The sequence below is a fragment of the Talpa europaea genome (assembly GCF_964194135.1).
Source record: "Talpa europaea genome assembly, chromosome: 8".
In the NCBI taxonomy this organism is placed as follows: Eukaryota; Metazoa; Chordata; class Mammalia; order Eulipotyphla; family Talpidae; genus Talpa; species Talpa europaea.
In genome coordinates, this window is record NC_140075.1 from 62,425,326 (window position 1) to 62,434,878 (window position 9,553).

Sequence of the window (9,553 nt, forward strand, 5' to 3'; positions counted from 1 at the left end):
GCAGAGGGGCAATGGTCTGACTTAGATTTGTATGTCTCAGAGAAGAGAGCAACTCTGAGCAAGAAAAGCCCTTCATATGTAAACAATCTAGAGAGAGAGAAGGGAGGGGTCGGGGAGGGAGTGAGGAAGACAGAGACAGGTCTAGAATAAATGAGAGAATCTGAGAGGGTAAAGAAAAAGCAAGAGACAAAACAAAGGGGACAAAAAAAGGCAAGGAAAAAGAGAAAGAAAGGAGGAAAAACGACCAGGAGGAGGAAGAGGAAAAAGGCAGGCCAAAGGAGCCAAGAGGCAGCAACCAAAGCCAGAACTAGGCCAAGAAGGAGCCTCAGGTGAGGAGCTGGGAGAACAGGAACGCCAGGCTGAGGTCCAGGAGGGCCACGGCTCCCACCACCAGGGGGTTGGCAGCTCCCTAGAGAGACGGGGGGAAATGCAGGCTCAGCCCCGAGCAACAGCTCCTACATCCTCCTACGTCCTGTGCTGGCTTAAGTGGCAAAGCTAATGGAGTCCCAGGTACCTCTCTCAGAGGCCCGGGCATGGGGGACTGCCAACCTGTTTTGGATTACAAAACACCTCTCCTCTCCCAGCAGGGCCCCACCTTCCCTCTGGCTCCAGCAAGTCAGGGACAGCCCTTCCGCCTTCCTCCCTTCACCTCCCTCCCTCCCACCAGCATGTCACGTGGCCCCGGCAGAAGGTGCCTGGCCTTAGTAGCAGACGTTGGCAGCAGCAGTCGGTACTGCAGTAAAGCGGAGAGGGATGAAGGGGTGAGGATGAGGTTGCTAGGAGACCGGAGAAAGCCAGGAGTCCAATCAGAGCAGAGGGTTCTAGGGAAACTCCACCCCTCTTGGTTTTCTGCCGTCTTTCCTACTTCCCTTCTTCCCAGGAGAGGGAGGGAGAGTCGGGGTAGGGAGGGAACAAGCTTTTCCTTTTTTATTTCTGGGCACTGAAGAGAGAAAGTGTGGGGGTGGGGTGGGGGTGGAGTAGGAAACTGGGAGCTGGAAATGATATGGAAGAACAGGGAAAGATGTTCTGGCACTACTGTTAATTATTGGTTTATAACCTCAGGCAAATTACTTAAAGCTCTGGGCCTCAGTTCCCCCATCTGTCAGATGAGGGAGCTGGACATCAAGGTCTCTAAGGTTTCTTCTAGCTCCAAGTTCTCGTTTTTTGAAGTGGGATTTGGTCCAAGAACTGGGGAGGCAGAGAGGAAGCTGAGTGTAAATCAAAGCCCCTCAGGGGATCAGAGGTCTGGAAAGGATGAGAGGCTAGGCTTTGAGGAGAGGGGCCAGAAAGGAGCTGAGCCTCAGACGCACAAAGCAGGGATGGAGGGTGTCTCACCGGCTGGGCAGGCCTCTCGGTTGCAGCGGGCTCCTCAAGCTCTTCCGTCAGACACCTGGCTTCAGGACCCCTGGAGGACAGGCCCCGCAGGACTGGCGTGGCCAGGGGCTCAGACTCTGAGCCTCCTAGGCCCCTCAGTGGGGGCAGAGGCTCTTCATCTTCCCCCTCCTCCTCTCGAAGACTTCCAGAACTGTCACTGCAGCCTCCAAGGAGTGGGGAACCATCTCTGGCCCCTGGCCCCTGCATCCCGGCCTCATCCTCGGCCTCATAGCCAGCTAGTTCTTCTGCCTGCTCACCTGGCCCCCCCCACTCCTCAGGCCAAGCTTTGGGGCTGGAGAAGGGACCCCGGTCCCCTCCAGGAGGCAGTGGGTTCCGGCACGCAGGAGGTCGCCAGGGTTGGCGGGAGGAGGCAGGACTGCTGGGCAGTTCAGGGGAGCCCTCTGAGGGGGTCAGTCCATTCTCGTACACCCCAGGGCTGTCCTCATCCAAGGGCTCTGTGTCAGAACCTTCTGAGTCCTGCCTGGGTCTGCGGCCTGGGGCAGGGATAACCAAGGATTAGAGGGACCCAACTTTCTTGGGCTGCCAAAGCCACAGCGTTATCCCCATCTGGCACCTCCTATGACTTTGGTCTCCCCAGGCTTGTAGACTCTTATTGAAAAGCCCCTACCCCTAAGTCCTTACGACCCTACTTCATACATTCCCTACAACAAGGCCTGGCACCCACCCTCCATCTCCTTGAATCCTGGTACCTTGGCTTTTCAGATTCCCCAGTCTCCCGCAGGGATTCCCCACTCCCGAGCCCTACAGTCCCCTCCCACCCTAGTCGCCACCCCCTCTCACCTGGGGCCTCCAACATGGGTTGCAGGTCCTGGGCTATCAGTTTGGCCATCCGTGCTGCCTCCACAGCCTTCTCCGCGACGCTGCTGGCCGCCACAGCCTTGAGAAGGGCATCTGCTGCCCTGTCGGGTTCCAGGGACAGGGACTTAGCAGACCAGCCTCCCATTCAGATGGTCGAGGCCCCATGTCTCACCACATCCCATGCTCCCGATCTGAGCTCAGCTCTGGAGTCCTCACCCTTGCTCACAATGCCAGTTGCTGCCCTTTCTCTGGCAGGGACAGCCATGCCCAGCCCAGCAGGGTAGCTCGCCTTTGGTTTCCTCTCTTAAACCTGGGCTATGCCTGCTTCATCACACCCTCCTGCTCCTCTCACGCCCTTCCACTGTTACGTCCTGTAGTAACACTTCCCTTCTTCCAGCTGCAGGGCCCAGGCCCTCAACTCTCATTCCTATCCTGCTCCCTCCCAGTGACAAATGAGGCTGCACTCTCTTAGCACTTCCCTCTGCAGTCACACCTGCTGGGGCTAACCAGCTCACCTGCCCTCTTTGCTGTTGGTGCCTCTAGTCAAGAACTCTGGTCATGGCCCCTGGGGGCACTCAGCTCTCCATGGGTCCCAGGCATTTTCCTGTACCTCCATCCTATCAGTTTCACCCACCCTGCCCTTGTGGGCCACCCTCCTCCCCTTGTTAGGAACCTTCGCCTGCCTTCTTCCCCTAACCCCCCCACCCCTTATTTACTCCTGCCTCTTCCACTGCAGATTTCAAGTCCTGATAATTTCTTTTATCTTGCTTTTCTTCAGCCTCTTCTGTCACCACATTGTTTTCCCTCTACAATCCCCCTCCCATTCTGCCCTGCTCCTTAGGTCCAGAAAACCTAGAGGCAATATCAATCTTTCCCTCACTGTAGTTTCCCAGTTCGCCCTCTGATAGCAGAGCCTTCTTCTATTTTCCCTTCTTTCTTATCCTCCGCTGTTAATAGGTTTCCTGGTGTCATTAAATCAGTTCTGTAATCTGTAATCCTCACTGAATGTGGGGCACAAAGGGGCAGAGATATACTTGCCACAGGCTTGAATGGATCAAGACCCAGGACACCCTCTGGCCACAGGTCTGTTTTATTTGACCAACGAAGGCAGCCTGAATATAGGGTGGGGGAGAAAAGTGGTGGTATCCATTGCAGCCTTAGGTCCATCTCTAGCTTATGTACTGGGAGATAGGATCAGCCTCCTTCCCTCAAATCTAAAGGTCAAAGACCTTTAGGTCCTATTTGAGTAGGCTTGATGGGGGGGTGAGGGGTAGGGAGTGGGATCTGATAACCCTGTTCTTCTGTCTTAGGATTTTCAGACTTATGTGATGAGCCCTATCCTGGGGCTCAGGGGATCTCAGTATTGGGTTGTGCTGAGTTCTGGCAGCCAAGAAACTGGAATCCTAACAAGGACCTGTTTCTGAGTATGGAGGGTATGAATGATCAAGTCCTAGGGAGTAGACCCAGTCTGTGTTGAGGCATCAGGCCAGGCTCAGGCTACCTGGCAGAGGCACCTGCTGCTGAGGCTCTGTTGTTTCCATGGCAGCTGGCAGCCAATCAGGACTGCCAGGCCTGTTGCTGGGGAGACCAACCAGCCTCCTCCCACTGGCTTATCAGTTAGATACTGAGATCAGTTTTTCCTGCACATGCCGGCTCCCTACCTAGCCTAAGTTGTCCCTGGCGCCCTTCCCTTTCCTGGCTTAAGACCCTGGACTCTAACCACCCAGGCACTCAGATGTATCTACAGATACATCTACTCTGGATATGACATGCTCATGCACATGGAAACACACACACATGCCCTGTCACCCGTTATACAAACTCGCTCAAGCATATTTGGATATATCTTAATCTCTGATCCTTTAAATATTTAAATAAAGTCCTTCAGCTGTGCCCCTTTTCCCCTTGAAGTATAGAAACGATGTGTGAGTTGTATAAATCAGAGGCCTGTACATCTCATTACACACGCAATCTTTGGCTTTCTTTATATCAGTGCTATCTTATAGTCACAAGTCACATGTAGCTATTCAGCATATGGCCTTACTGAACATATAGAAATGTGGCCAGCCTGAACTGAAGTGGTATGCGGTGTCAGATACGTATTAGATTTTAAAGACTTAGAAGAAAAAAGGAATGTAAAACAGCACATTAAAATTTATGTTGATTATAGGCTGAAATGATAATATTTTGGATCTATTGGTTTAAATAAAAATATATAGTTAAAATTCATTTCACCTGTTTTTATTTTTTTTCATATGGCAAATAGATTTGAATTTATGTATTTGGCTTACATTATGTTCCTACTGGACAGCACTGCTTTAGCTAGCAAGGTTCCTGTGCATGGAAATGTAATCTGATTTATAGAAAGAAAATTTCATTTACAGGCAAGCTTCCTCCTCTCCAGCTTTCATCAGCCAGATAAGGGGAGTCAAAGGAGGCAAGGCTGAGAGGTGGATAGGTCAGCTGTACAAATTAGACCTCCCCAGGGCCCAAAGGTAAAATTATATCAGATGGTGGGCAGGCTGGGATGTGGTTAGAAATGGACACTCCCTGTCTGTCCAGGGCTGCTGCTTCCCATCTCAGGCCGGGAGGCAGGACTGGCTGCAAGAAGAGGACAGCTAGGCACATGTCTGAGCTCCCAGAGGTTTCTGGGCCTGCACAAGGCAGCACTCATCGCTACTCCCACACACAACAATAACATACTCCCACAAAAGACACGGAGACACAGTCTTACACGCCTCCTCTCACTCAGCCACCCACTTCCACCTGTAGCCTCAGATATAAACACCCCAAAATCCCAGGGCTACAACTGCCGGCCCTTGGCCTGCTCTTTCCCAACAGGCCCTGAAACCTGAGTCTTGGTCTCCCTTTAGGCACCGCCTCCCTTCCCTGTCCCTAGGGTACCCTCTCCCCTTAGTCCAGCTTTGGCCTCTGTACTGGATGCCCACCTGGCAGCAGCGATCTCCTGGCGCTGGCGGGCTGCGCTCACGGCTCGACGGGCACCCTCGACAGCCCTGTCCACCTTCTCCTTGACTTTGCCCCGCCGAAGCGCCAGCGGCAGGAGGCTGCGCACGCGGCCACCGTGCACCAGCCGGTTGCGCTTGTACTTGCCCTCCTCGCGGGAGCCGTCGGGGCGGGTGGTGCGCCCGTAGCCGTGCCGCCGGTTGCCCAGCCACTCGCCCTCATAGCGCAGCCCGTTGGAACGCTGGCTCACGCCGTAGCCGCTGCGCCGGTCGGCGCGCCACTCGCCGGCATACACTTCAGTGGCCGAGCCCTCGATGAGGGCGGGCGGCGCTGGGGCCGGGGGCCCGCTGGCCTCGGAGCCTGGGGGTCCTGTGCTGCCCACCTCGCTGCTCACTTCGCTGCGCAGGGAGCCCCGCTTGCTGCCCAAGGAGCTGCGGCGCCCGCCGGCCCGGAGCCCGCTGAGCAGCAGAGAGCGGCGGAAGAACCCGCCGGCCGCGGGCGTGCGCTTGCGGGACGCGCCGTCTGCGTCCCCCGGCCCGGCCAGCACGAAGCCGCCCCGAGAGCCAGAGGCGGGGCTGCCTCCCTCGTCGCCCGGCAGGGGCAGGGGCGGGGGTGGCGTCGGGGGGTCGCTGTGGCCGGAGTCCAGGGAGGTGCGGCGGGGCGAGCGCAGCAGCGCCGCCTGGTGGTAGGGCACACTCTGGCGCACGCCGTAGCCGTGGCGCTTCCCGGCCTGCCACTGGCCCTGGTAGGTGCCTGCGGGAGGGGGAGAGTCAGGACTCGGCGCTCCTTGCACCCCAGGGCCCGAGCGCCACTGGAAGCCTAAGTGTCAGGTGGGAGAGGTGGGGACAGTGATTGTGGAGGTCGGGCTGGGTCGGAAGGTGTGGCAGCGCAGAGCGAAGACCCAAGTAGCAGGAGATGGGCAGCGCAGGTAGACAAGGCGCCGGGGTGGGGGGCTGGGGGGTGGGGGTGGGACAGGCAGGTTAGGGGGTGTGAAGCAACCCAGAAGGTGAGGGGACGGGCTGCCTGACGGAGGTAGGGTGTACAAGAGAGTCATGTGACAAACATACAGAACGAATGGCCAGCGGGATGATGAAGTGGTGGTGGTGGTGTTGGGGGGCAGGCAGAGAGGAGTGGTATAAAGGACAGGCATACGGGGGTATGTGAGGGTCTGGTAGGTGGGGGTGTGAGGGACAGGCGGACAGGAAAGGGTGAGGGCAGGGGAAGCAGGCAGGGCACCGACACGAGAGGAAGGCGGGTAGGATGATGGGTGGAGAGCGCGGAAAGATGGGCGCCAGGGGCGCTCCTCGACGGGGAAGGCGGATAGGAAAGCAGAGGGGCTTGGGGTGGGGTGGGGGGGCGCATGGGTGGGAAAGGCATACACCGGCCAGGCCGCAGGGCAGACAGACAGTAGTGGGCCGGGCCCCGCACCTCCGTCGGAGTAGGTCTCGGTGCCGTAGCCGTCCTGAAAGCCGTCCTTCCAGAGCCCGGCGTAGCGCAGGCCGGACACGCTCTCCCACACGCCGCTGCGCCCCTTCAGCCCGCCCAGCCACTCGCCGCGGTACGTCCAGCGGCTCTTGCGCTCCACGCCCAGCCCTTCGCGCTTGCCCTGCTGCCAGTGGCCCTGGTAGCTGTGTCCGCCGGGCCCCGTGAAGACGCCCAGTGACTCGAAGCCGTGCGCCCAGCAGCCGCTGTACTCGCCCTGGGCGCCGGGCCCGGTGCACACGCCGTAGCCATGTGCCCGCCCCGCCTCCCAGCCCCCCACGTAGCAGCCCCCGTCGTCAAAGTCGAACTTGCCCCCGGGGGACATGCATGTAGTTGGCGCGGCCTCAGCCCCCCGGCGGCTCAGCGCATCCTGGGGCTGGAGAGCCGGCTGGGGGCCTGGGAGCCGGGCGAGGCCTGGGGGCGGGGGCAGTTAGACCGGGGCCGGGCGGGGGGGCCCCAGCGCGGGCTGGCAGGGCCGGACCCTCATCCTGAGTGGCTGCGGAGAAAGAGGGGGGGAAGTGGCGAGCGAGGCCCCTCCTCTTTGCCCGCCGCTCCCTGGCCCAGTGGCTCCGGGGCATCAGCACCGCCCCCCAACCCCCAACCCTTAGGCAGCGTCTTCCAGCACCTCCTAAGCTTTGGAGGCACAGGGGCTCCCCCACCCTCCCTTTCTTGTAGAGGGCCCCTCCCAGGACTTGGGGGCCCAACCCCAAGCGGGAGCCCCACTTCTCCAACCTAGAACACCAAAGTGTCCAGTATGGACGGCACTTTTGGGGGGGGGTCCCGAGAGGGGGCTGGGTAAAGTCGTAGGCCACCCTCCTCCCCGGCTGCTGTCAGGACTCTTCTGCCCTGGTTCTTTGGCTTCCCAGGCCCGGGGCGGAGGTGGGGGGATAAAGGGTGGGTAAGGGAGAGATCGGACCAAGGTGGGCAGACGGTTTGGTGGGGAAAGGTTAGGTATGGGGGAGACGCTGCAGGGGAAAGGCGAGGGTGGGGATGGGCAGACGGGCGGAAGGGAGGGGGCAGGTTACTCACCATGTGGGCTGGGGCTCGGGCTGCCTCCCAGGCACAGCATCCATGGCTGGATACCTCCACTCCCACCTCGCCCAGACAAGCCTAGCCCCCTCCCCTTCCGGGGAGACTGCTCCAACACAGAGAAGGTGGGGGAGCTGCAGAAGAGTCCCCTCGCTCCCCAGCTGGAAGAGCAGGCGGTGGGAAGGGGGGGCGAGGTAGTGGCAGGGGTGGGGGGGGGGAGATGAGAATAGTGTAGGGAAAAAAGCTGCCTTGGATGGAGCTAGGGAAGAAGAGCTGGGAGCTCGATGGGAAGGGAGAGGGGGCTATCAAGAGGGGGTGTTTTTATTATTTTTTTCTTCTTATGGTTGGGAGAGGAAAAAAAAAATCAAAATTCTGATTCCATCCCAGCACAAATCAATGTTTGCTCCATCCCAGCATCACGGGGGAGGCTGGGCCAGGAAGATTTAAAGGGGCAGGGAGAAGAGAGCAGAGGAGAGGGTGGGGAGAGGAGGAGACGGGGAGAGACAGTGGTGAGGACAGCGCTGGGGGGGGGGCGGGGAATGCCAGGCAGAGGAGGACCGGGTACCTGCTAAACCTGTGGTGAAGGGCAAGGCAGGTGGAACGGGAAGCACAGGGACCCCCAGGGTGGAAAGAAACCCTGGTTTGCAGGCAGGCAATGGGGTGAGGCCGAGGGGAGGGGAGAGGAGCGAGGGGGAGGAGACTGAGCTGAAGATGGGGAGGCTGGAGGAGGCTGGGGGAGGCTGGAGCCAGGCGGGGGAGGAAAGATGCTGGCGAGGCCGGTAGAGGGCGAGAGGCACACAAAGAAAGAGGTGCTGGGGTTAGAGCTAAGGAGCAGGGTGGTACAGCTGGGGCGGGAGGAAGGGAGAGACCCATTCTGGGGCTGGTGGGAGATGGCAAGGGAGAGAAGCCGGGGAGGAGGAGAAGGTGGGAGAAAGAGATAGAAATGGAGACTGAGAAAGTGGAACGAGGGCTGTGAAGGGAGACAGAAGCTTTACACAGAGAAGAGCCGGCATGGGCACAGAAATTCTGGCAGGAAGAGCCCCACCAGAGGGTGGGGGGCAGAAATGGTGTTTGTGGGGCTCTGGAGGAAAGGATGGACCTGCCAGCTACTTGGAGTGAAGCCAGGAAGCCAGTGGGCATTGGATGCTCCTGTCCGCTAAGTTCACTTTCACTGTCCTCCCTAAAAAAAACCACTGGAGGGGGACCAGGAGGCTCCCCACTTTGTGAGGAAGCTTGAAATGGGAACCTAACTGCAAGCTTGGCCCACCAGGTCTCACCATCCTCCACCTGCCACCAATTATTTTTCTGTGGGTTGTCCCTCTGAGGGGAGTGTTTTTGAATGGTGACAGGGCATGCTTGGCAGTGCCATGAAAATCCTAGACTTCGGAGTCTTCTTTTAAGCAAACCTAGATAGAGGCAAAGACCCAGAGATGGGTTTGGGTGTGCCCTTATTGTGGCAAGGCCCCCTTCAGCCTACCACCCCTCCCCAGCCATCAGAGGGCTTAGCATTTGGGCCCAGGCGTTTACAGACAAGACCTAAGTGCATGCCACCTATGCTCCCCCTTGGTTGACTCAGGCCCTGCCCCTAAATGTTTAGGAAGGAGGACACCATCCTATTATATACTTAGGGTAAATAGTCAAATGCCCTCACTTGCTTTTGTTGTCATATAAAGGCAGTCCACCCCCTCATTCTACAGGGAAGGGAACTGAGCGAGGGGGGGTGGGGGTGGGAGGAGTCACTAAGGTCACACAGGAGACATGGCAGAGCTGGGACTAGAATACCAGACTTCAGATTTTTTGAGTCCTGTAGTTCTGTCTCAGGAATCCATTACCTGGGAAACTTGCTCACCCAGGAGCTCCATTTTGAGTACTTTGGTAAGAGGAA

The 9,553-nt window shown here is 58.2% G+C and overlaps 1 protein-coding gene across 1 annotated transcript; it reads right to left on the minus strand.

Annotated features, from left to right (window-relative positions):
• Positions 1-325: 325 nt before the first annotated feature.
• On the minus strand, positions 326-6,979 carry JPH4 (junctophilin 4; the record flags this gene model as incomplete). Its single annotated transcript, XM_084240631.1, has 5 exons — positions 6,586-6,979; positions 5,142-5,910; positions 2,176-2,294; positions 1,336-1,868; positions 326-409 (listed from the first exon to the last, which is right to left on the minus strand). The coding sequence occupies exons 1-5, from the start codon at positions 6,962-6,964 to the stop codon at positions 326-328; spliced, it is 1,884 nt and encodes a 627-aa protein (XP_084096757.1). The 5' UTR covers positions 6,965-6,979.
• Between the last annotated feature and the right edge of the window lie 2,574 nt (positions 6,980-9,553).